This window comes from Maylandia zebra, linkage group LG12, assembly GCF_041146795.1.
Source record: "Maylandia zebra isolate NMK-2024a linkage group LG12, Mzebra_GT3a, whole genome shotgun sequence".
NCBI lineage: Eukaryota > Metazoa > Chordata > Actinopteri > Cichliformes > Cichlidae > Maylandia > Maylandia zebra.
In genome coordinates this window covers 29,328,723-29,355,867 of record NC_135178.1, presented here as the reverse complement: position 1 = coordinate 29,355,867, position 27,145 = coordinate 29,328,723, and the positions used below count along the sequence as shown (strand labels likewise).

Sequence of the window (27,145 nt, the reverse complement as noted above, 5' to 3'; positions counted from 1 at the left end):
AGAGATCTACAGCTCAGGTGGGGGAATCTGTCCATAGGACATATGTCTGTGAAGGTTCTCAGTCATCCAGGTCATCGTAGTCAAAGGAGCTTGCAAAGAAAAGCGTCTGGACTTCTTTAAGTTGCTTGAAGACGTTTCACCTCTCATCCGAGAAGCTTCCTCAGTTCTAAGGTCAAATGGTGGAGAGTCCCAGATATAAGCCTAGTGGGAGTGACCCCCCACAGAGGGACAAAAGGACCCCCTGATGATGTCAGGGGGTCCATAGGACAACTATTAGTTGCGCACTGCACAAAGTTGGCCTTTATGGAAGAGTGGCAAGAAGAAAGCCATTGTTAACAGAAAACCATAAGTCCCGTTTGCAGTTTGCCACAAGCCATGTGGGGGACACAGCAAACATGTGGAAGAAGGTGCTCTGGTCAGTTGAGACCAAAATGGAACTTTTTGGCCAAAATGCAAAACGCTATGTGTGGTGGAAAACTAACACTGCACATCACTCTGAACACACCATCCCCACTGTCAAATATGGTGGTGGCAGCATCAGGCTCTGGGGGTGCTTCTCTTCAGCAGGGACAGGGAAGCTGGTCAGAGTTGATGGGAAGATGGATGGAGCCAAATACAGGGCAATCTTGGAAGAAAACCTCTTGGAGTCTGCAAAAGACTTGAGACTGGGGCGGAGGTTCACCTTCCAGCAGGACAACGACCCTAAACATAAAGCCCGGGCAACGATGGAATGGTTTAAAACAAAACATATCCATGTGTTAGAATGGCCCAGTCAACGTCCAGATCTAAATCCAATCGAGAATCTGTGGCAAGATCTGAAAACTGCTGTTCACAAACGCTGTCCATCTAATCTGACTGAGCTGGAGCTGTTTTGCAAAGAAGAATGGGCAAAGATTTCAGTTTCTAGATGTGCAAAGCTGGTAGAGACATTCCCTAAAAGACTGGCAGCTTTAATTGCAGCAAAAGGTGGTTCTACAAAGTATTGACTAAGGGGGCTGAATAATTACGCACACCCCACTTTTCAGTTATTTATTTGTAAAAAAAACGTTTGGAATCATGTATGATTTTCGTTCCACTTCTCACGTGTGCACCACTTTGTATTGGTCTTTCATGTGGAATTCCAGTAAAATTGATTCATGTTTGTGGCTGTAATGTGACAAAATGTGGAAAACTTCAAGGGGGCCGAATACTTTTGCAAGCCACTGTATCTATAGCTCAGGATACTCACTACAGTATCCACCACTCGGCAAGTGTGTGAATCTAGATGTGACTTAGGGGGACTGTTTACAATTCTAGTGTTTGCTTTATGTTACAAAAACTACTATGTCTGTGATGAAGTGCAAACATATGGGGGGAAAAATAGAAAACATTTTTTTAAACAAATTCCCATTGACTACAGTAGTGAATGTATACTTCAACCTTACGTCATTCTTAATTTTTTGCATAATTTTCCATATGGGTAATACAGAGACCTGACAGACAAGAGAGTCTGAAACCTGAATAATGTTGTTTGCTGTTCTGCAAATATTTAATCGGGCTCATATTTGAAAGTCAAAAAGTACACTAACTAACAAATTATCAACCAGGCTGTTCTAAAAATAGACTGCAGGGTGGAGCTAGTTACGCCGTATTTTTAACCCCCTTATAAAAGCTAGGCAGCTTTCTCCCAGTCTTCAGTTACAGTGGCATTGTTGAGCTTTTCCAGGCGCTTTTGTCTGCCAACAAGCACAATCTTCTGTTTTCCAGTAGAGATAAAAAAAATTCAAATAGCAGTTAGTAAGCAGATTGTAATGTTTAGGATATTTGATACTGGAAAGGTTTAGGAAAACAAACAATGTAAAGCAAATGCATTTATAGATTTTAATATCTTGTGTAACTAATTCCTGAAAACGTCCTCATACAGGTAAGCACTGAGCTTTAGACACTCCCATTTTTTCACCTCTTGCATCACCCTGAGGCTTTAGCTGGCTTTATAAATTTACACACGAACAGAGTCCTGGGCAAATGAGAAGGAGAGAGTATGGGAGGACTATAGGGAGCACTTGAGAAACACCAGACAGCTCATGGTCAGCTGTCTGATGGGAATGAAATAAAAACATATATATCACCTCCCAGAAAACTACACGGATTCTACTTTATGTCTGGCAATGAGACGGCAATTCTGCATCAGCTGGCGATTTTAGGTAACATTTTGCAAAACTTCTTTAACATGAGTCAAGCATGTTATCATTCCATGTTTCATTGTCCGTAAATGTCAAAATGAGTCTAGCATCTGATGCAATAAGCTTTTTATTAGTACTTATGTTCTGACTGCATACTCTAGCTGGTCAAAGGAGCTTGCAAAGAAAAGCGTCTGGAGTTACTTGAAGACGTTTCACCTCTCATCCAAGAAGCTTCTTCAGTTCTAAGGTCAAATGGTGGAGAGTCCCAGATATAAACCTAGTGGGAGTATCCCCCCACAGAGGAACAAAAGGACCCCCTGATGATCCTCTAATCCCCTGAGCCAAGGTGTGAAACTGGGTGTGGGTCCCAATCAGCCAGAGTTTCGGGTGAGTTCATTGTGAAACCTGGCCCCACCTTATCATGCGAATTCCTGAGATCAGATGGCCCAGGATGTGAGTGGGCGTTAAGGCGTCTGGGAAGGGATCTCAAAACTGGATTATAGATGGCAGAGAGTTGGTGTCGTAAACCACCGCCTCTGTTCAAAGATGGTCGCTCACAGTGGACATAGATGGCTTCTTTCACTCCTCTTTCAAACCATCTGTCCTCTCTGTCCAAAATGTGAACATTGGCATCCTCGAAAGAGTGTCCTTTATCCTTAAGATGCAGATGGACTGCTGAGTCTTGTCCTGTGGAGGTGGCTCTTCTGTGTTGTGCCATGCGCTTGTGAAGTGGCTGTTTGGTCTCTCCAATGTAGAGGTCTGGGCATTCCTCACTGCACTGTACAGCATACACCACATTGTTAAGTCTGTGTTTTGGCGTTTTGTCTTTCGGGTGAACCAGTTTTTGTCTGAGCGTGTTGCTGGGTCTGAAATACACTGGGATATCGTGCTTGGAGAAAACTCTCCTGAGTTTTTCTGATACACCGGCTACATAGGGGATGACAATGTTGTTGCGTCTGTCTTTCTTATCCTCCCTCGCTGGTGTCTGATCTTCTTTTCTGTGTCTCTTTGCTGACTTTAAGAACGCCCTTTTAGGATAGCCGCACGTTTTGAGTGGGACCCACACCCAGTTTCACACCTTGGCTCAGGGGATTAGAGGATCATCAGGGGGTCCTTTTGTCCCTCTGTGGGGGGATACTCCCACTAGGTTTATATCTGGGACTCTCCACCATTTGACCTTAGAACTGAAGAAGCTTCTTGGATGAGAGGTGAAACGTCTTCAAGTAACTTAAAGAAGTCCAGACGCTTTTCTTTGCAAGCTCCTTTGACTACGATGACCTGGATGACTGAGAACCTTCACAGACATACTCTAGCTGCTGTTAATGTTAGCTAAAATGTGACTGTTGAATGTTAGCTAAAATGTGACTTTAGCTGCTCACGAGGACAGATTATTAGAGGGAGAAGACCCTTGGCCCCCTGTTCCATGCTCTTCTACAATGACATACAAATGTAGTCTCAAATCTCTCAGTTGCATTTTCGTCTTTAAGGTTAATGTCTGTCTTTACAACTTGGGCATTTCTGTAGATTGAAAAATGGTGGCTATACTTCAGTATTTATTTAACACTTGTACACAGTTATTCTACTAAATACTGCAACACACTATTTAAATGTATATAATGAAAACATGTCTAATAGATTATAACACAATCAAACAACCAAACATAGCTATTGTTAACTACTCTGCCTTCATCTATGTTTTTTTTCCTTACGCAGTGGTATGTCATGGCTTAGCAGTGGGTCAGATCTCTTCTTATTACTTCCTAGTCCAAAGACCTATGCCATGGGTCAAAGCCCAGGAGTTCTGTCAGAAGTACTATGTGGACCTTGCTGTCCTGACCACAGAGGAGCAGTACTTCAGTGTCCTGAATGCTACTCCTGCCACAAAAGTCAGCTTTTGGCTTGGTCTGAAACGCCAGAGTGTCTCCAGTGACTGGCAGTGGGTGAATGGGGAACAACTGGGCTATGAACACTGGTACAGGAGAAACAATGAAGGCTGCTGTGCAAGTTTAGAGGCCATGCTGGAAAAAGACAAGAACCTGTTGGCTCGCTACTGTAAGGAACCACACATGGTTGTCTGTCAGGGTAAGTAATGCATTTTTTGCTCTTTTTGGAGTTAGAAACTGACAAATATAGTAACTACAAAGTCTAAATATGATACTCAATAAAGATGAGGCACACAACTAAAAAATGCAAACAGTCAGATTCACTGAAACACGATGCAGTGACTAAAAACCTGTTCTACCTGTCTAAGGTGAGTGTGTTGCCACAAGAAAATGATCCCATACTCTACTGGTTATGTTATGGTGCTTTGTTTATATCCTGCATCCACCTGCCTGTTATTATTTATAACAGATTAGTTAGGTAGCAGTTGAAAAAAATCATTATTAAAATAGTTTTGCTGGTTTAAACCTCTAAAGCAGGGCTCTAAAACTCACAGCCTGGGGACACTTGCAGCCCGTGTCACCCCTACTTGCGGCCCATATGTTGAGGTGAAGAAATATAATGCAATTTGGCCCTTGAAATTACTCTTTTTGTTAGGGAGGATTTCTTTCCTGTTGTTCCTTAAAAAGTTCATTAAAAAGCAAAAAAATATTTAATATGAAGGCAATATGAGCAGACAGTACAAACATGTTGGCTGCGTTAGTTCAGTGAGAAAGTTATTTGTAAAGAAAACATTTTTCACTGGCAGTAAAAAACGAATGTGTACACTTATGTCTGCATTTTTATTTTGTTAAATATGAACATAATGATTGCAAAAGTGCTGCAATGTGTCTGGCCAGAAAGAGTGTACCAATTTATTTATTTGGTAGTTCAATGAAAAGCTTCAGTTAGTTAAGAGTGAGAAAAAAAATTGTTGTTATACAATATTTATACAATATTTGAAATAATACAATGAGATGACAGTGCCAGCAGTGGCCTGCAGCTCTCTGAAGTTGGAGATCCCTGCTCAAAAGCACAGTAACATGAGACAGTACCTCCAACCAATTTAGATAGATGAACTAGTCCACCGTAGTTCATGCTGGAGTTCATTTTTTAGTATTTTACCAGGATTCTCCTGTTCCTCCCCACAAAAGAGCAGATACTGCTTCTGCTGCTGGCCCCCTCACTGACCTATCTAGCTCTCCTCATATAATAACCCATCACCTGGTATTTAAATCTCTGTTTTCTCCATCATTTTTCATCAAACCTATCTGATAACATGTTATTTTTTATGATCCATACCTGAGCTCTTACTTGACTCTGACTGTTTTTCTTCCCACAGGTCCACATTCCCCTCAGTCGGTGACAGTGGACTCAGTGGGTGCGGAACATGTGAATCTTAGTTGGAATATCTCTGCCTTTATGCAGACGACACCACACAGTTACAATGTGACCATATGTGACAGCAGATGTGAGACAGTCTTTTACTCCTGCACCAATGGTTCTGCAGCGATGAGCATCAGCATCTCCAACTTAACATCAGGCACAAAGTATTTCCTACATATCTCTGCCTTTGTTGTTCGGCCTGACAGTGTTACTGGTGGAAACATCATCCTGCAGAGTAACCCTACAACAGTAGACGTTAAAACAGGTGAGGAAGTTCTTGTTTATTTTTGTGTCATGGCTTGCTTCCTAGATACTGTGTACAATAACTGACAACAACTTAAATTAAAATATTCTATTATATTCAGCCCATTTACTCATCATTGTAAACTGGTGCTTGCCTCCCTCTTTTGTATCTGTGTCTCTGTATCCTCTCTACTTCGGTAGATCACGATATCATCTTTGCTGTTTTGATGGTCATTAAACTGATGTTGCTTGCTCCTCCACTGTGGATTCTTTATCATATCCTTAAAAAAGGTAGGTCTTCTTTCTCCAGTAAAAAATCTATATATTTAAAAAAAATCTCCATAACATATAACATAATTTTTATTTTTATTTTTTAAACAGCAGGTCGTTTTGAAGAATCAAATCATTACATCTCTCCAGTGTTGCTCTCAACTGAAGACACAATTGTTGATCTGGTCCCTCAGAAAACTCCAGGCATTGGTTAAGACACGGAAAAAACATAGTCTAGACATTTGTAGAAAAATCTCTTCAAATGAAAAATGCCAACACAATGAATATAGAATACATGGAGACAGATTCATTTTTTAAATAAACTGCTTCTCATTTACAAATGAATCGTTAACCAGTGTGTAGAAAATACTACAGTTAAACCTTCTTTTTTGAAACATGGTATGACCAACTTTTCTAAAATACCTTTCGATTTTTATTAAATTTGATCCTAAATGAGTGACTAAGACCACGAACTCAACAGGATTGTGTTTTCCGTTGCCGTTCACCCACAGACTCATAGTACCGAAAGCCTTTACGCAGCCACAGATATTGCATTGTAGCGGCCCTTCACATAGGATGCAGGTTTAAGGCACTTTCACATTGGCTTCATCTTTATAAACAGACATCTACACTGTTGTTTTGTATTGTATGGTTGTACCATTGGTCATTCAGATTAGTGAGCACATGTGAAAATATGTGACCCTCAAAATTTAAAAAAGTAGTATTTGTTAAAAGCATTTTATGCTTCTTTTTTTTTTTTTTTTTTTAACTAAAACTACCTGTTAGTCATTTCCCACAAAATGTGTCATGCTGTAACTCATCACAGTCTGAGTTATGAAGTATTAGCACAAGTCAATGCAGTGAAGTGTCAGATGGACCACTGTAGTATCACTTTTTACCTCAAGATGAAACCGTCATTTGATTTTAATGAGCAGTAGGAAGAAATCACATATTATGTATTATGTTGTTTTGTTTTTCCACTTTTTCTTGATGTACTCACCTTTAGTTTATTTAAAAAAGCAAGAAAGTCAGTAAATGTGAAAAATGAGCGAAGAACAATATATTTCATCCAGTGCTGCTAGAAGTTATAAGTCATAAAAATATAAACTATTAAGAGGAACAAAAAGAAAAATTTAAACTGTAAAATTTAAAAAATGTTTATTGTTGTTATTCTTCACTTTTAGGATTTCTTTTTTCTTTTATATTTTTTAGTGTTTTTTGTTCATTTGTTTGTTTATTACAATATTTTTTTTATTACAGGGCCCATTGATATTGGACGAAATATTATAAAGCTTCTTTCAAAATGTACTTGTTGCTTTAAATTAGAATTAGACAAACATAACTTTTAGGGTCTTCTCAATAGTTTCAGATAGTGGCAGTGCATTTAATTGAATGTCATGACCCAAATGAAACATTAGCATTTCAAAGATGGAAAATAACATTACCAGTATTCTTGATTGAGAGTGAGATATTTTTCTTGAATCAAACATAGGTCAAAAAAGTAGTGATTACACAAACAAGCAATGTGTTTTACATAAAGACCTTGCTGATCTCATGGTTCTCAGGCCTTTAGGTGTATTTTTTAAGCTGCCTTTAGGATTTATGTAGCGTATCAGGAAACAAGTTAACAGTAACTGAATAGCAGTATAAACAGTTGATTACTTACTATACTCTGCTGACAAGCTTATTTACAAAGAGTGGCATAGATACAAATATTCAATAAAGTTGTTGGTTTATTGATTATTTGCACACATTTAATGAAAAACAAAGAAAAAAGACTTTGGGATTGTACCAACTTGTTCTTTCTATAATTTCTATAATTTTTTATATTAATCTTGTTTGTTTTTTAATCCTGTTGTCTACTATTTATATTTGTTGGTATGGAGCACCTGTAATTTCGTTGTACATGTACAATGACAATAAAGGACTATTCTATTCCATTCTGTTCTTTTCTATTCCTGTTTCTACAGGAAAGTAAAAAGGTATGTAGCAGCCATGTGCTGCTAATGCACTTGATTAACTGATCATCAGCATGTGTGACCACCTATATAAAAGCACAGGTTTTGGCAGTTTGCTGGTCTGGAGCACTCAGGTGTCAGTGTTATAGAAAGGCATACTCTCCCCTGGAGTGTATGTCAAAGCAAATTCACCCTAAGGTCAAACCATGAAGTGCTAAGAGACATTGCAAAAACCCCAGAGCTACATCTCAGACTCTACAGGCCTCAGTTAGCATATTAAATGTTAAAGTTCATAATTGTACGATTATGAAAGTAGAATGTGAGCCAGATTTCTGGAACAGTGTTCTCTAACGCACAGTGCCACATTTGGAGAAAACCAAACTCAGTATATCAGCACAAACACCTCATACCGACTGTCAAACATTAAATAGTAGTGGAGCTTTGTTGACCTGAGTTTGTTTTGCAGTCACAGGATCTGGGGACCTTGCAGTCATTGATTTGACAATGAACTCATCTATATACAAAGTTAATGCAAAGTTAATGTGAGGCCATCTGTCTGACAGCTGAAGCTTGGCTGAAACTGGGCCCTGCAACAAGAGAAAGATGTCAGGCATACCAACAACAGCAGAATGGCTGAAAAAAAAAGGAATCAAGCTGCTACGGTCATCTAGTCAAAGTTTAGAGAAGAACAGTTGACCAACATTCTGCCACAAAAAGTGTTAAAGTAATACAGAATATGAGAGCTTTAACTTATTGCTGCCCAAGGTGGTTCCACAAGGTGTTAAATCAAGACCTATACTTACTTTTTGAAACCACTGCATAGTGTTCAGTGGAATAAATGCTACGCAGTGCTATGACTATGTTCCACCAACTTACCGACTCAGTCATTAATTTTGCTCAACTTCCAGTCTATGACTGGGCTAGACTGAGGGGAGAGGGGGGGGGGGGGGGGGGGGGGGGGGGTGGCGGGTAGGTTTTCCTGTGGTTTTGTCTCAATTCACACAGAAAAAAAACTCAAAGTGAACCAAAACATGTCACTACAAACCACATGAGAACATTTAGTCTGCTTATTGGTCAGATGTGTCTGGGGCTGGAGCAACAGATGCAAATACAGAAAGAAGGTGCTCTCTTTATAGCATTGACTACGCTAGCTAGTCAATGCTATAAATTACTTGTATAGCTAGTTGCTATCCCACACTAACCATTTGGGTACTCTAAACATGAATGGTATTTTGCCACATCACAAAGGATACCTGGCTAGAGGACGATGTTTCCAACCTTGTTCACTCTAACTTCAGACTCCAAATAACTGAAAAGCCTACAGACTAAATACTAAGCTCCATACTTATTTTTAGAGAAGATTCCTTCGGGGTATATCTGTGGAGTCCCAGCTAACATACATGCTTCACTGACTCTCAGTGACACTAGCTGCCAGATGAAGCTGCTCCAAAGTCACATGTCTGATAAGAAAAACAGAAAAGAACCTTTACAGAGAAAAAAAAGTGACCATAGTGACCACTACCAGTCAAAGGTTTGGACGCACCTTCTTATTTGATGGTTTTCTTTATTTTCAAGACAATTTGCATTGCAGATTCTCACTGAAGCCATCAAATATATGAATAAAAATATATGGAATTATGAAGCACATATATGTAACTAAATATCTTGATGCATGCTCAATAATCCAGGTAAGTAAATCTCCAAAAGTTGATTCTGTTCATCTGGATGTAGCGTTTTGTGGGAGAAACGTTTCATCACTCATCCAAGTGACTTCTTCAGTCTCAGCTGACTGCAGGTTTCCCCAACCTTATAAACAATAGGCTGGGAGGTCAGTTCCTTAATCTTAATAATTCTAATTCTCATGACCATTGATCAACAACCACTGACCAAAGCCCACTGATCAAAGACCATGAGTACCATTCACAGAGAGTTGGTAAATGGCTGCAATCACAGCATTGTAAGATGGTGAAAGATGTAACCTCTGTAAAGGAAAAAGGGAAAGACCATCTCTGAGTCGAGGAGGGGGAACGCTAGTGTTACAGGAAGCCGGGATCCACACCAGCCACACCCAGCTGCTCACACGGACCATGACAGATGGGCTTTGTCAGGGTTCCTTTGTGGATTTGCTCAAATAGATACTAGGAAGCCGCTACTAAGGAAAAGCAACAAGCAGAATAGATTTGTTTGGGACAAGAAACATGAGGATTGGACGTTAGAGTGGAGAAAATCTGTGCTTTGGTCTGATTAGTCTAAATTTGAAATCTGTGGTTCCAGCCACCGTGTTTTTGTACGACGCAGAAACATGCATGATTCCCACCATGAAGCATGGAGGAGGAGGTGTGATGGGGTGCTTTGATGGTGACACTGTTGGGGATTTATTAAAAATTGAAGGCACACTGAACCAGCATGGCTACCACAGCATCCTGCAGCGACACGACATCCCATCTGGTTTGCCTTCAGTTCGACCGTCATTTATTTTTCAACAGGCAATGACCCCAAACACACCTCCGGGCTGTCTAAGGGGTATTTGACCAAGAAGGAGAGTGATGGAGATCTGCACCAGATGACTTGGCCTCCACAGTTACCTGACCTAAACCCAATCGAGATGGTTTGGGATCTGATGAACCACAGAGTGAAGGCAAAAGGGCCAACAAATATTCGGCATCTCTGGGAACTCCTACAAAACTGTTGGAAAACCATTTCAGCTGACTCATTGAAGCTCATCGAGAGAATGCCAAGAGTGTACAAAGCAGTAATCAAATAAAAGAGTAGCTATTTTGAAGAATCTAAAATATAAATATGTTTTGAGTTATTTGTTTACTACATAATGCCATATGAGTCTACAATGTAAATAGCTATGAAAAGAAAGAAAAATCATTAAATGAGACGGTGTGTCCAAACTTTTGACTGGTAGTGTAGTTCTTGTAAAGGACTTGTTCTTTCAACATGAATAATGTCTTCCTCCAACTGTTTCACACTAGTCCATGTATTGACACCTGCACCCACTGATGACTTGCACTGTGCCACACAGATCATGAGATTTACTTGTAAATCGGATCACTGGCTTTGAAATGAATGCATCCTCACCTCATGCTTGCGACCGCTTTTCATGACACATGAATTTCCATTTGTCAGACCACTTCCTCTGAGCTCACATAAAGGCGACTTTGTGCACCATAGTGTGTTTCAGTCTATTTAGATCAAAGCGAAACAAGAAGAAATGCTCTGCCTCAGGGGTTTCAGTGTTTTCCTCTCATGTGTTGTCCTTCTCATTGTTCAGTCAAGTGAGTTATTTCATCTGTTGTGCATTTGTTTATTTAATACTAATGAATTAATTGATGTAAATATGCCTAAATCATGGTAATGTTTCTGCTTGTTTCTTATGCTTTGTTTAGTGTTGTGCATGTAGATTGTGTGATCTAAATGTCTTTTAGTTTTACAAAGGAAAGTGTGAAGAGAATTTATCTGTTCATCTCAATGACCTCTTTGAATATTTGTCACTTTAGGTCGTGGTTCTGAGATCATTGGAGGTAATGAAGTGCAGCCACACTCGCTGCCTTACATGGCTCTGCTGGAGAGTGACAAACCGATATGTGGAGGGGTACTAATTGATCAAGCATGGGTCCTGACTGCTGCACACTGTCCTAGGTAGGAATCTTTCCCATTAACATTTGAAAATTGCAATCTTAATTCTTGTTGGCTCTTGCAAAGATGTTGCACTATGATTATTCAAAATGCCATGCTAGTCAGTAACATTTCCTCTTTATGATGCTCCACTCAGCATTCATTATAGCAGCTATAATCTGGCAGATAGTGACTAAAGAAACCACAAGAGCTCAGGGGTTTGAACACTTCTTTACAAGGAACAAGTGCTGCTCTGCATCACTGTTACCATATTTGTCACTTTCTTAATCAATAAACCTATTCCATAACTGAACTGTAATTTAACACTGCACCGTTTTTGCTCTTACAGCATTAAGAAGGTGTTGCTGGGGGTGCACTCCATCAAAGCAGATGAAAAAGATTTCCGACAGGTCCGAAAGGTGAAAAAAAGTTTGCCTCATCCCTGCTATGATGGCACGGACAAGGTCAATGACCTCATGTTACTCAAGGTAATGTGACTACAAAAGAATGGAAAAGTGATCCAAGATTGCTGATAATTATATTTAGAGGAATTTATAGAAAATTTGTTTTTGTTGAATTTTCTCAAAGTCAAAATTATACATATAAGCTCAAATATATACATGCACTCTCTCAAATATGATAAATGTGTGTGTTTTGTTGTTTGTTTTTACTAAAAGCAATGATGAACCCATTATGGTTAAATAAGTATTATTTAAATTTCAGCTGGACAAGAAAGTGAAAAAAACCAAAGCTGTAAACTGGCTCACGCTGCCCAAAACCAGTAAGGAGCCGAAAGCTGGCAGCGTCTGTGTGGTGGCTGGATGGGGAACTACTAAAAACAATGTCAATCGAATGTCAGATGTCCTGAGGTCTGTCAATGTTACAGTGATTGACAGAGTGAAGTGCAACTCAGCTGATTATTACAGCCTCAATCCTGTTATCACCAGCAGCATGATATGTGCTGGTTCGAATGGTAGAAACACAGCTGATACCTGTCAGGTATGTACGCCTCACCGTCCACTTCGCTACTTGAACCGTAAACGAGTCGAAAAATAAATGAAAAAATGAACCTCATATTATTGCTCTCTTTGCAGGGGGATTCAGGAGGACCTCTCATGTGCAATGGTGTGCTAGCTGGAATCACTTCCTTTGGACGGATGTGCGGTCTCATTAAAAAACCCGGAGTTTACTCTTTTCTGTCAGAAAAACAACTCAAGTGGATCAAAAATACAATGAAGGGATCTAAAATAGAATGAGTTCTCTGAATCATTCCTGCTTCCATCTTTAAATTAAAGAGGGATACTAAGTTCAGTTGTGTTATTTTGCCACCACGAGTCTACATTTATATCTGTCTATATTTATGATTTTAGGGATGATGTTAAAGCAGAGTGTTACTGAACGTTTGTTGTAAATCAGTGGTTGTCAACCTGTAGAAATATGGTGTGAAATTCAGTTGACTGATAGAAGTGTACTTTTCTGTAATGTACTTTTGTTTTGCATTAGTAACCAATGGTCTGGGTTACTAAATGTAGAAAAAGCAAGCACACCAAGAATCAGATGCCATATTGAGATAAGAGTGTCTAGATAAATGTCTTGCAAAGACAAAGTTATGTCCTGTTTATGTACTTTATGGTTAAATGTATTTCTGTTTTTATATTACTGTGAAGCACTATGTGGTTTTTACCCTGTGAAGAGTGCTATATAAATAAATTGAATTGAATTGAATGATGGTGGTTAGGATTATCCATGATGCATTATAATTTGTTTAGTGACCTGACCTAAGTTTGCAGCTATTTTGAGCTACTACAACTTAATACACAGTAAAAAACAAACAAACCACTAAATCAAAAGTTGAAATGAAGCTGAAAATGATGAATATTCCACAATCACGAATTGAAAAAGTTAACAGTAAATATATGTTAACTTTTTTTATTATACTTCTTGTCTGTCAGCGGTTAAATATATATATATTAATTTAAGAAGACACAGAACAACCACTTCAGTTAGTGTCTACTCTTTTTTGTCAGAAAAACAACTCAACTGAATCATGAATAAATTAAGCAAACTGAAATTTCATGACTCCAGAGGCATCAACATGATAAACAAGATGGAAATCTTTGACGTCTTGTTGTCATTGCGGTCTCTGTCGGGTCCTCTATCAGAGGCCTGGGAGCTTGAGGGTCCTACGCTGTATCAAAGCTGTTCCTAGGACTGCGCTCTTCTGGACAGAGATCTCCGATGTTGTTCCTGGGATCTGCTGTAGCCACTCACCTAGCTTAAGAGTCACCGCACCTAGTGCTCTGATTAATACTGGGACCACTGTTACTCTCTCCCTCCACATCTTCTGCAGCTCTCCTCTGAGCCCTTGATACTTCTCAAGCTTCTCGCGTTCCTTCTTGTACACACATGTGATCGTAGTTCTGCTGTGGCTAGCCATTTCCACTGCAGGAATTGAAGTCAGATGAGTCAAATATTTGCCTTTGTGGCCGTTCTGTTTACCAAAAATGGACACAGCCACTGTGATAGGTGATGGATTACAATTTAATATTTTAGATGCTGTCACTGCAGATTGCACATATAGGTTGACATGTTAGCTTTGAGACATGAAAAGCCAGACCTATATTCTTTCTATTGGCCAACAGAGAATTACTCCTTTGGAAAAAACAAACAAACAATCACCTAGTTCCTGCAGTGGAAAATGACATATTTACTCCTTTTCCCCTCATTTTTTTCTTTTTTGTGAACAAAGATGTTTGTTAATTTAAAAAAAATATTTTCTCTTTTTGCAAATTACATAAAATGCCAAGAGAAATATAAGTGCTCCTGTTTGCTTCGGTCAATCACATTTGCTGGAAACACATGAGATAAAACACATTTTTTGTGGACACACAAACCCCATGAAAGTAAAACAACAAAGTGAGATTATTCAACCTGTCAGCCAGAAAGATTCACCACTTTCCGTATTACAAGCCTTAAAAAAGAGAAGGCTGTGAACAACTTTTTCTTGCACATACTGTCTTCTCATTCTGAGTAGTATTAATTACAGTAATGTCAACATAGAAAACATCCACTTTATGACTATACATTCAATTAAGTAATTAATTATTAATAATTTGAAAATAATCAGTTCCTTCTTCTTTTGGGCACTACCTTTGAGATGTTTCCTTCAGGATGTATCTGTGGACTGTCTGCTGACAGACATGCCTCATTGTCTCTTACTGGCACTAGTTGACAGGTGAAGCTGCTTCAAAGCTACATGTCTGATAAGGAAATAATCTCTACACCAACTGTAAAGTTATTATAAAGTGCTTTTTCTTTTAACATCAATACACTCTTCTAGCTTTTTTCATACAAGTAGATTTATGGACACGTACACTCAAGGATGACTCATTGTACACCAGACAGAACAAACCTCAGCAACGACATAGAAAAAAGACATGGTTACTGAATGAATACTTGTAAATGCTACCACTATCTTTGAAACAAATGCATTCCCACGCCTTGCTTGAGCCCATTATGCTGAATTTTCAGACCACTTCCTTTAGGCTTGATACATAAAGACGAGTGCGCACCAGTGTGTGTTTTAGTCAAAGCCAAATAAGAAGAAATGTACTGCTTCGGATTTTTCAGTGTCTTGATCTCATGTGTCGTTCTTCTCATTGTTCAGTCAAGTGAGTCATTTCTTCTGCTTTTGATTTATTTAGTGGTTAATTAATGTACATATGTCTAAGTCGTAGTAATGTTTTTCAGCAAATTTGTTATGGTTTCTTAGTTGGAGTGTAATTTCACTTTTCCTGATCACTCCTACATGGATTTTAAAGGTTTCATAAATGTTAGAATTTGTATTTGGATGTGCTTCAGGTATTTTGTGTATAGATTCTGTGATCTGTGTCACATAGATGTCTTATAGGCTTACAAAGTAAGTTGTGCAGAGAGTTTTCTGTCTTTGGTTTAAGCGCTTGTCGACTCATTTGTCTTGATCTCTTTGAATATTTGTCATTTTAGGTGATGGTTCTGAGATTATTGGAGGCAATGAAGTCAAGCCACACTCACTGCCTTTCATGGCTCTGCTTGAGGGTAACGAGGGCAATTGTGGAGGGATACTAATTGATGAAGCATGGGTCCTGACTGCTGCTCACTGTGATAAGTAGGAATCTGAAGCATTTGTTTATGTTTTTACTGGATCACAAAAAAATCCATGTCATCATGGGTATTGAAAATATCATACAAGTCAACATGTTTAAGCTTCATGATACTCCAATCAGCTACATGCCACATCGTGACCTTAGTAAATTTTTTTTTATCATGTAACCACTCAGTAATCAGAGAGAAAGCAAATCTTCATTTCTTCTCTATTTGACACTTTCTTGGCCAGTAAACCTATGCCATAATTGAACTTTAATTTAACACTGCATTGTTTTGGCTCTTTTAGAATTAAGAATGTGTTGCTGGGAGTGCACTCCATCAGGAGAGATAAAAAAAAGCAGATCCAAAAGGTGAAAAAAAGTTTTCCTCATCCCTGTTTTGATGCAAAAGACAGGGTCAATGACCTCATGTTACTCAAGGTAAGGTGACTATAACAGAATGGAAAAACGATCCTTAGCGATTTCTATAAAAGTTATGTTTGCTGACATTACATAATACATGTTAAGCAAGAAAAGCAAATGTTTATTCAAGATAAACACAACTGCAAAGCCAGGCTGTCACTTATGATTATTTAACTTCAGATGTAAAATAAGGTCTTTCTCATCTTCCCATCTGTTCAAAATTCAACAGCTCAAATTCCACCTGAGACCAGAAAGAGAAAGATGCTTTTCTGCAAAATTTAGATAATTTTTCTTTTTTCATTTAATGTTTGTACGACAGAGCATCAGGGCCGCATTAAGAACAAAAGTATTACTAATCATTTTGAGAATAAAGTGGAAACTTCAAGATAATCTTTAAATCTTGAAACTGTTTTTCAAGAAAAGAGTGGGAAAGTGGAGATTACAGTTGTTGTGTCAAGACACATTGCCACATTTGTCATGCCCTCTTGGAAGAGTGGATTTTGTATAGGATATAACAGTAAGTGTAAGCTGCACAATCCTGAAAACTTCTGGTATTTTGAATTTTTTGTTCAAAATAGAATTACGACTTTAGTCTCTCAATTTTGATTGTGATTAAAGACTGACTTCATGTTGAGTCGGCTTAAGTAGTTTCATTTAAAATAAATGTGTTTTTTTTTAATTGTTTTTATTTTATCTTATTTATTTATTGTAAAAATTCTATTAAGGCAATGATGAATTCATTATGCTTAAGTAATTATATCTTAAATTTTAGCTTAACAAAAAAGTGAAGAAAACCGAGACGGTTAATTGGCTCAAGTTGGGCAACGCTGTCAAAGATCCTGCAGCTGGAAGCATCTGTGTGGTGGCTGGATGGGGAGCAACTAAAAGCAAAGCCGAGCAAATGTCAGATGTCCTGAGGTCTGTCAATGTGACAGTGATTAACAGAGTGAAGTGCAACTCACGTGCCTATTACAACCTCGACCCTGTTATCACCAGCAGCATGATATGTGCTGGATCAGAGACAGCAGATACCTGTCAGGTATGTATGCTTGATAGTCATTTTTACCACTTTAACTGTTAATGATCAGAAAAAATAAACTACTAAATAAATTCAAGTCTATTTCATTCTATTTATATCACAACAACAGTTGTCTTAAAGCATTGTAAGGTAAAGACTGTACAATAATACAGAGAAAACACCAACAATCAGAAGACCCCCTTTGAACAAGTACTTTGGAGACAGTGGGAAGGAAAAGCTGCCTTTTAACAGGAAGAAACCTCCAGCACAGCCAGGTTCAGGAGGGGCAGCCATTTGCCTCGACCAATGGGAGGTAGAGGGAGGAGGACAGGAAAAAGACATGCTGTTGACGAGATTATTATGGGCAGAGATTATTAATATTTTATAATTAAATGCAGAGTGATGTATAAACACACAGTGAATGAAGAAACACTCAGTGACCATCATATTATAATTTTCTCTACAGGGAGATTCAGGAGGACCGCTGTTGTGCAGTGGTGTGTTGACAGGAATCACTTCCTTTGGACCTAAGGAGTGTGGTAACAAAACACACCCTGGAGTGTATGCTTTTCTCTCAGATAAACAACTCCAGTGGATCAAAAAAACTATGACTCAAAATTAGATCTCTCTCTGAGTCTTTTTCCTTCTTAAACCTTTACTATCTGTTAAACATTTGTTTTTGTTGCATAAATTTAAATACAAATTTTTGTCACCAATGGTCTGCATTTATATGAGTCTATATTTTGAGGTTTAAAGGATTTTGTTAAAGCAGATAAGATTTCTCTAAGAGTCTTACTGGACATGAGTGTTCTCAAACAGTGGAGCAGGCCCCACTGATGGGGCACAACGGGAAAATATCGGGTGAAATTAAGTTGAATCAGTATGACTGGAAAGCTGTATTTTTGCTATAAAATTCAGCATTTTTTGAATATCTGCCAAAAACTAGTGGTCTAAACGTTTTTAAAAAATAGTAAAAGAAAGAAATGGGATTGAAATGAACTCAAATAAAGCTGCTGAAAATGAGAAGTGCATGATTCTTTGCTAGATGTGCATGTTTTGAAGACAAAGGTATGTCATGTGATATGAAAGATTTCCTCTTTCTATCCTCGAGTGCCTGTCCAATAAATGGGGGTCTAATGATAGTGGTCAGGATCACCCACCATGACGGTTTGTGCTGTGACCGCACCTCAGCTTCAAAAAAGTGACGTTTGCACGCATTTATATGAATGGTGATATGTCACCACATGGTCCCGCACTTTATTCACTGTCATCTTGGAAAGTGTCAATAGAATTACAGTCTCGTCCTCTTCACCATTTAGCCATCTAGGCGAGCAAGTGTAACTGGAGTTAATTTTTTTTTCTAGACCATCAAACACAAATTCAAATAGTCTATGTGCACTTGCCTGTTTAGAAAACAAGAATAAACGAACTGTGCATAAGTCCAGCATGTATATGACCGGTGACCGGCCATATTTGTCATATTGTTGCCAAATTTGCAAGTGATGTGTCAAATATGATTGTCAGTCTTGGTATATATTAACATATAAAATTAAACTTTAGTAAACAATTAAAACACTGCTGCCTGAAAAACCTTGACCACTGGATCCACCATAGAGGGTTCATTTTGTGTCATTGCACCCGTTGAGTTTATGATAGACACAAATATTTGTTAAATTTGTGACCCTTACCAAGTACCTCTCTTTACTATAATTCGTTGTATTACTTGAGTAATTCTGATAACACGATCCAAAATTAGCATTTGTTCAGTTTCACCAGGAAGATGAAAGTTTTGTGTTGACCATTAACCCTGTAAGACTCATCCCATTCAACCCCAACCCATTTTTGGGGGGAACTTAGATGTTTATTAACCCTTATAACAAAATACACTTTTTTTTTTTGCTATATCATGTTGTTCATGACATATTTTTATTATATATTTATAATATTTTTTTTTGTGTCGCATTTGATACATTGGGCTTTTTTTTTCAACGTTTTGTTAACAACAATGTTAATATTTTGTCCATAACATTTTGAAATTATGACAAGTATTGATCATATTGATGAGATAGAAGTCTCAGAAACTCAGGTATCAAATATGATACAAAGGGCTTTATAGGGTTAATGTAAACAGATTACCAAGTGCAGAATGTGCATGGATTGAAGAGATGTAGCATTTCAACAGTAAATTTTAATAAACCTGTGCATTGTGAACAGATTTAGTGCTCATTTCAACTGTCAAATGTACGAATATACAGTGAGTAAAATAAGTACTGAATATCTCCCCAATTTCCTAAAAAAAAGGCGCATATGAATATGAAATTCTCGCCAGATATCAGTAAAAATCCATCTAGTCCACACATGCAAATAAATCAAACCATAGAAGTCCATATGTTGTATGTAATAATGAGAATGGACACAGGACACAGAATGTCAGTCTGTCCCAGGGAAGCTGTGGCTACAACTGTAGCTTGCCTCCACCAGTGTGTGAATGTGAGAGTGAATGAATAGTGGCATTGTAAAGCGCTTTGAGGCCCCCGAAAAGCGCTATATAAATGCAATCCATTATTTTATTATTACAGGGTAAAAAAAGTATTGAGCATGTAAAGAAAGGGCAAATTCAGCTGGGTAAGTCCCAACTGATGGCCTGTACAAAAGGAGGCTCATTAGCAAGGTGTCACAGAAGAAACATGTCATGATGGATAAAATCAGTGGCCTTTGCAAACTTATTGTTGCAAAACATACTGATGACACTGGTTACAGTAGAACGTCTGAACTACTGAAGGTTTCAGTGAGCACTGCTGGGGCCATAATCTGGAAGTGGAAATGAAACAACATAATTTCACATCAACCACGACCAGATGCTCCCCACAAGAGTTCAGACATAGGACTGAGCCAAGAGCCAAGAACCAATTGTGGACAGCTACAGAAAGACCTGGAATCTGTAGTTAGAATTGTTTGAAAGAAAAACAAAAAGTAATGCACTCAACCGCCATGACCTATGTACACGCTCACCATGTAAGACTCCATTGAAGAGTAAATGTTATAAGAAGGCAACAAGTACTGAATGGAGTGAAAGTGGGACTTCTTGTCATGCTGTTGGAATGAGCACGAGGAGAGGTTACTGTAGGCAGGCAGGCAAAGTCTGTGGAACAGCAGAGAGCAGGTGAGTGACATCCAAAGCAGTCAAGTGACTGGAGTGAAGACGCAGGAGCAAGTGTTTGTCGGTGCTCACTTTTTCTGGAGGTAAAGATTTGGAATTATATTTATGTTAAAAGTTCTGTATGAAAAAAATCAAAATAACAAGCAAATTATTTAGTTTTTACAAACACTAGTATTCATTGATACTTTACACAATTCCTTGTGCAGAAATTCAAAAATCCATATGTGAAGAGTTCAGCAGCCACGGCCACAAAGAAGCCATTGCGCACACCAGAGTGTGTGCTTTGGAAGCGCTGCAGAAGATTTCCTTGAAACTGAAATCAACTGACTATTGACTGTTTGGGGGGTAGAGCATAAACAAAATGGGGTCCTAATGTGATTGGTCGCTTTGATTGACAATTCAGGTTACTGCATTAAACTGAATTATACTTTGGCACCAATATAAGTGCCTTTTTAACTTGGAGCTATATAAATAAAATTAAATTGAATTCAGTTAATCCATTCTTGACTTTTAATAAAAACCTTAAAACTACAATGGAAGTTCAATTTAATCCCCTCTCTCATATAGAAACTACAGAAAATTGTTATTATTTGTGATAAATCTGACCACTTGCTTTGAAACAATATCACCAGTTCATCAGCTGGCATGTGTCAGTTTTGCTGACTCATTATTTTCCATGATCAAACCACATCCTTCGAACTCCGCGTATAAAGCTATGCATCAAAGTAAATTTCATGGCATTCGGCATCTAATCAAAGAGGGGTAAGACAAAATGTTCTGCCTGAAGAATTTCAGTCTTTTAATCTCATGTTTGATTTTCTTCATCATCCAGTCAAGTGAGTAATATTTTCTATTGCACATTCATTCAGTACACAGAATGCAAGGGCATTACTTTCAGTATTACAAAGCCGCTGGCATTTCTTGTGTTTTACTCATCTGTTCCTTCTTTCATTTTTAAGTTCTTGACTTGATTATCTTGTGATTTAGATATTTAAGTGAATATTTTCTTTTAATTTTAGGTCATGGTTCTGAGATTATTGGAGGGAAGGAAGTCAGGCCACACTCCCTGAGTTTCATGGCTTACTTGAAAAGTAAAAAGTCTTTCTGTGGGGGGATATTAATCCATCCACAATGGGTCCTGACTGCTGCCCACTGCACTAAGTACAGACTTACTCTTCTGACATCAAATCAAAATATCTTAATATTTTTAACAGACTGTGAAAAATAACACATTGTGTGTTTTTTTAATACATTTTTATAATATATACATAATAATATAAAATAATATATACATATAACATATGTCTACATATAAAATACTGTCAGTAATCCTTTCACTGATACTGTGAGTACAAATATGCTAAAACTTCACATCTTCAGTGTAAATAATTTACATAATTACTTATCATGTTAATAGTAGGCACAATCAAATCAGCATCTCCTTAAAAATGTATTTGAATAAACTCATGGCGGAAGCGACCACATTTCAGTGTTGCTTTTATTACTCTCGGTTGCTGTCACTTTTCACACCCTGCTTCAGTTTTTCACCTCGCAGTTGCTCACTTCCCCTACAACAACTAAGAAAGGACCTAGTTCACCCTTTTAACCCTTTACAGCCGATCGGAGCGGGCACGCTCTGTTTTGCGTAACTATTTTTAAATCCCGGTAGCTCTGCAACCAAGTAAGCTAGCGCAATAATTTTTTTTGCATATGAAACCGGAGGAGTTGTACTTACATCTTATGCCATCAGCTTGTCCTAGGTCACAGTTTCCTTCCACATATAGCTTTGCAAAAACTGCATAAAAATCACTTGCAGCAACAAAAACATGATATTCCAGAAACACGCTTCGCCGATCCATCAGCTGTTTGTAACACTTCCTACGTCCATCAGCGCGAACTATCACATGACCGCATGACCTGCCCGAAACCGGAAGTGACGTTATTTTGCGGAAATGTAGTTTTTTACGATCGGGGCCTTATGAGCTTGTGTTTTACTTGTTATATGTTTTCAAAAGTTATGTTTGACTTTATGACTTTCTGTGTCGTTTCTGGGATGCTTAAGACTCATATTGCACTGCTGGAAATAGTTTATTTTGATGCATATGCTGTTATTTTGCAAATTTGCACTATAATATTTATTTTCGTTTTTCCTGCAGTATATAAAAATTGGTGTATTTCAAAAATAAAACTATGAAGACACTCAAAATAAATTTCCTGTGGTGGGAAACTAGTTTGTGTAACTTTTTTGTATTTACAGTTTTGAGGGATAAGCCTCTTAAATTTCTCTAACTAGAAATATATGTTAAAAAAACAAAAACGATTTTCAATTTTTTTGTAGTTTATTGCACTTTTTTGCAATTTATGTAATTACTATGCACCTAATGCAGACATATTATTAAAGTTTGGGCTATAATGGTTGTATTGATGTATAGCAACTTGAAATGCTCCCAAAAATGGCTCCACAGCATGTAAAAATATAATATAAGCTCAGGCGAACTTGGTTCTATGGTAGGTCTTAAAGGGTTAAAGCAGGCGCAGCGTGATCGCTGATGACGCTCAGGTGCGTCCACCTCGCCCCACTACAGCATTGCTTTTAAAAATCCCTCAGATTTTTCTGCCGTTTTTAAGGACAAGCCTCAGCTCTCAGGAAAAAAGCCTGTAAGACACGAGTATGTTTGACTGCTTTGCACATTAATGAAAATAGAGGTTGATAACGTTCCAAAAAATGACAATAGACAAAATCTGTTCATATTCTAACCCTCATCACCCTACACCCATGAAAGTAATTTTTCAGTAAAACCCATAACGCAACCACCTCTAATAATATGCATATAACAAAATATAGAGTTAATTTATCTTATCGTAGTCCTCCCCTATGAAGCTTTTATATATGTTAACTTTACTCTGTATTTTTTTCTTTTACAGTATTAGTGAGGTGATCCTGGGAGCACACTCCATCAAGAAAGAGGAAAAAGATTCGAAACAATTCCGAGAGGTTAAGAAACAATTTCCTCATCCTGACTTTTGTAATATATTAAAGGGCAATGACCTCATGTTGCTCAAGGTAAGGTCAATATTCACTGTACAATTCACAATACTAAATGAAGCAAAGACGCAACCCTGTAATTTAAACGCTTTTTCAAGAAAACCCACTTAGAGGAATTTGTTTAAAATGGGGCAGTAAATTAAAGTGCACAATTTTTTTAGAGCTTTTAATCACATGAGATTTGATTTAGTATTACATGTTTTTTATGTTACATAAAACATTTCTATTTGTGAAAAGACAATTGAAATATGTAACAATATGAATAATATGAAATGTTAGGCAGCTCAGGACCTAACATTTACTTTTCTTCTTTTCTTTACTTACTCTTCTTACATAGTTGAAACATGTTTTTAAAGTCAAAACATTGTAAGCTAGTACTGACCAATGAGTAATAACTGACTGTTAAAAATTAGCAATCTGTTTATTAACTGACTCTCATTTGGTGTTGGCTCGCTGCAGTCCAGTATCACGACACTACACTCACTGTTGAAATTACCAGCTAATTATATTTAAAGTATTGATTAATTTTATCTTTAGGGATTTTCTATCTTAGCTCTCAGCCATGTTGCTATAGCATCATGCTTTATCCCCTGTTCCTCTGGCACTTTCCTGCTTAGTGTGCCACACTACTAGTTTTAGTAATAATGACACTTGTAGGAAGCTTAACCTAGTTTGGGGGTGAGCTGCTCCAAGTGCTCCAATTACCTCATGGACAACTTTTGAATCAACCTCCACATCTTCTGTAGTTCCTCTCTCGGCCCTTGGTATTTCCCAAGCTTCCCATGTTCCTTCTTCCTGATGTTGCTATCACTTGATATAGCTACATGTATTACTACAGCCTTCTTTCTTTACTTAGTTCCACAGGATCTTAGCTTGGTCATTCTTAACCACCCTAGAGGGTGTATTCCATTTTGACCTTGGGACATCCAGGCCATACTCAGCACAAATATTCCTGTATATTAAGCCAGCGGCTTAGTTCCATGGGCGTTCCATGTATGCACCCTGCTGTTATGTTCTGTCTTATTTACTTACTTTATAACTATATAAACATAATACATAGATAATCATTATCAATATGTAAAGCTTCTTTTTTTCAGCTTAACAATCCAGTGATGGAAACCAAAACAGTGACATTTCTCAAGCTGGGCAAAACTCTCAAAGACCCTGCAGCTGGCAGCAACTGTCTGGTGGCTGGATGGGGAAAAACTGAAAAGAAGAATAGGTCGGATGTCTTGTTGTCTGTCAATGTGACTGTGATTGACAGAAAGAAGTGCAACTCTCGTGGTTATTACAACCGCAACCCTGTTATTACTAGTGACATGATATGTGCTGGTTCAAATGGAAACGCTAAGGCTAGTACATGTAATGTAAGTATATATTAGTAAGTTGCTTTGTAATATGAAATTGTAAATTGCAATAAAGCGCAAGACCTTTTTGGCTTTTTTAAATCTCCAGAATAGTTAAAACACCCCCCAAAAATGTCAAACATTTGTTCTTGCTGCAGGGGGATTCAGGAGGGCCACTGCTGTGCAATAAAGAGCTGGTTGGAGTCACTTCTTTTGGACCTGTAGTGTGTGGCGAGATAAATGAGCCTGCAGTCTTCTCATTTCTCTCCAAAAAACAACTCAAGTGGATCAAAAAAACAACTAAGTCATCTGAATTTTAAGGAATCCACAGGAATCAGTCCACATAATTTAATGAACACGAGCATCTTTGTAATCTTTCTTGTTAAATCTGTTACTGCTGTTCCTATAGACCACTGACTTGAGCATTATTAATATTATCATTTCATTCTTTTACATTTTTATTTTTGATCTCTGCACATATATGACAGATCCTTATTATTGTTAGTCCTTATCATTGCACAAACTTTTCCTTTTCTTTGTTTTTCAATCCCCAAGTAACCCCAAGAATATGAGTACTCCTGTTTGCTGCATTTGAAGGCTACCTCTGCAATAAAAGCATACAAATGTTTTTTTTTGTTTTGTTTTTTTAATGTACATACAAAACTCATGAAAGTAAAACAACAAAGTGAAATTATTCAGCCTGCCAGTGAGAAAGATTCACCAGCTCCTGCTTTATATACTGAAACTGAAACTGAGGCTTGTGAACTGATTTTGTTTTGATGTAGATAAATTACTGAGCATGCTTTCTTATTTGTTCATTTTTCATCCTGATTACTTGTGCTCAGAAACCACTGACCAATCTTTTTCCACACGTTACTTTTTTATTTTACTTTTAGATAATTCAGTCCTGGGCCACTCCTCCTGTTACAGAGCTGTGGTTATATGGTTATATAAAACTGCTTGATAAGCTAAAACAAAACTAAAAAATTGAGTAACCTTGTAAAGTAGCTGGGATAGGCTCCAGCCACCCCGCAACCCTGACACCGATAAGTGGAAGAGAATGGATGGATGGATGGATGGATGGATGGACCTTGTAATGTTGAAGGGAAAAGGCAACCATATCTATGAAATTCCATGCCTTTTATTTGAGCTCTATTGTATTGAGGGGCGATCGTGGCTCAAGAGTTGGGAGTTCGTCTTGTAATCGGAAGGTTGCCGGTTCGAGCCCCGGCTTGGACAGTCTCGGTTGTGTCCTTGGGCAAGACACTTCACCCGTTGCCTACTGGTTGCCTCAGAGGGCCCGTGGAGCCAGTGTCCGGCAGCCTCGCCTCTGTCAGTGCGCCCCAGGGCAGCTGTGGCTACAATGTAGCTTGCTGTCACCAGTGTGTGAATGTGTGCGTAAAAGCGTTTTGGGGTCCTTAGGGACTAGAAAAGCGCTATACAAATACAGACCATTTACCATATTGTAATTCATCCACAGGGATAATTTGCTGGACAGTGTGTGTGATAACGTCATGTAGAAGAAGAAGGACTTGGTACATCATGCTCCACAAAACAATAGTAACCAGCTACAGTGTATCCGAAAAGCATTCACAGTGCTTCACTTGTTCCACATTTTGGCTACGTTCACACTGCAGGTCTTAATGCTCAATTCCGATTTTTTGATCAAATCCGATCTTTTTGTCTGGTTGTTCACACTACAAATAAAATGTGACAGCAAACGCGCTCTAGTGTGAACGTTCACGGCCCTCAAAGCGGCCCGCATGCACAAAAGAAGACGTCACACACAACACGCTCTGTTTACGAAAGTAAAAATGGCGGCTACAGAGCTAGTAGGTGTTGTTGCAGCAGTCTATCAATTTCTGCACAGTCGTAACCGACAGAATTTTGACAAATTAATTAGAGAAAGAAGGACACTGAGAAAAAAGAGAGCCCGTGCTTTAACAATGGCCGCCATGCTTTCTTGTTTGTCTTCTCCAGTGCTGATAATTGGTGTCTGTCTTGTGTCAGTGACGTAAAAGACCGATTTAATGTGATATGACCATTCAAACAGCAGTCGCGTTCTAAAACATCAGATATTTATCGGATTCAGTACCACGTACCGAAGTGACCTAGGTCGGATTTGAAAATATCGGATTTGTGCTGTTCAAACTGTCATACCAAAAAAGTCAGATTTGATGCTCTTTCGCCTGCAGTGTGAACGTAGCCTTTGTCATGTTAGAGCCTTATTCCAAAATGGATCAAATTCATTTTTTCCCAGAATTCTACACACAGTACTCCATCATGAAAAAGGGGACAAACTTTGCTTGAAATTCTTGCAAATGTATTAAAATAAAAAACAAAAATATATCATGCATTTAAGTATTCAGAGCCATTGCTCGATACTTTGTTGAAGCATCTTTGGCAGGAAATATATCCTGAAGTAATTTTGAGTAAGATGCTGCAAGCTTGGCATACTTGTTATT

The 27,145-nt window shown here is 38.2% G+C and overlaps 4 protein-coding genes and 1 long non-coding RNA gene across 6 annotated transcripts in view; 4 read left to right on the top strand and 1 right to left on the bottom strand.

The window, feature by feature from the left end:
* LOC143421509 (uncharacterized) overlaps positions 1-22,222 on the bottom strand; it is a 29,395-nt gene extending 7,173 nt beyond the window's left edge. For both annotated transcript variants that reach the window (XR_013101179.1, XR_013101180.1), the window contains exon 1: positions 22,024-22,222. This is a non-coding gene — a long non-coding RNA (uncharacterized LOC143421509). The remainder of the gene's footprint in view (positions 1-22,023) is intronic.
* LOC101480073 (uncharacterized) lies at positions 2,004-7,915 on the top strand. Its single transcript, XM_004546951.3, has 5 exons — positions 2,004-2,183; positions 3,876-4,244; positions 5,425-5,733; positions 5,913-6,002; positions 6,093-7,915. Exons 1-5 carry the CDS (start codon positions 2,138-2,140, stop codon positions 6,194-6,196), a joined length of 918 nt encoding a protein of 305 aa, XP_004547008.1. The 5' UTR covers positions 2,004-2,137; the 3' UTR covers positions 6,197-7,915.
* On the top strand, positions 11,140-13,355 carry LOC101479592 (granzyme A-like). The gene is made up of 5 exons (XM_004547333.4): positions 11,140-11,223; positions 11,446-11,587; positions 11,913-12,051; positions 12,287-12,562; positions 12,658-13,355. Exons 1-5 carry the CDS (start codon positions 11,160-11,162, stop codon positions 12,817-12,819), a joined length of 783 nt encoding a protein of 260 aa, XP_004547390.3. The 5' UTR covers positions 11,140-11,159; the 3' UTR covers positions 12,820-13,355.
* LOC101480358 (granzyme A-like) lies at positions 15,171-17,750 on the top strand. The gene is made up of 5 exons (XM_004546952.1): positions 15,171-15,234; positions 15,569-15,710; positions 15,996-16,128; positions 16,883-17,149; positions 17,595-17,750. Exons 1-5 carry the CDS (start codon positions 15,171-15,173, stop codon positions 17,748-17,750), a joined length of 762 nt encoding a protein of 253 aa, XP_004547009.1.
* On the top strand, positions 21,039-25,302 carry LOC101480646 (granzyme A). The gene is made up of 5 exons (XM_004546953.2): positions 21,039-21,124; positions 21,308-21,449; positions 23,214-23,352; positions 24,432-24,701; positions 24,839-25,302. Exons 1-5 carry the CDS (start codon positions 21,061-21,063, stop codon positions 24,998-25,000), a joined length of 777 nt encoding a protein of 258 aa, XP_004547010.1. The 5' UTR covers positions 21,039-21,060; the 3' UTR covers positions 25,001-25,302.
* Positions 25,303-27,145: the final 1,843 nt, after the last annotated feature.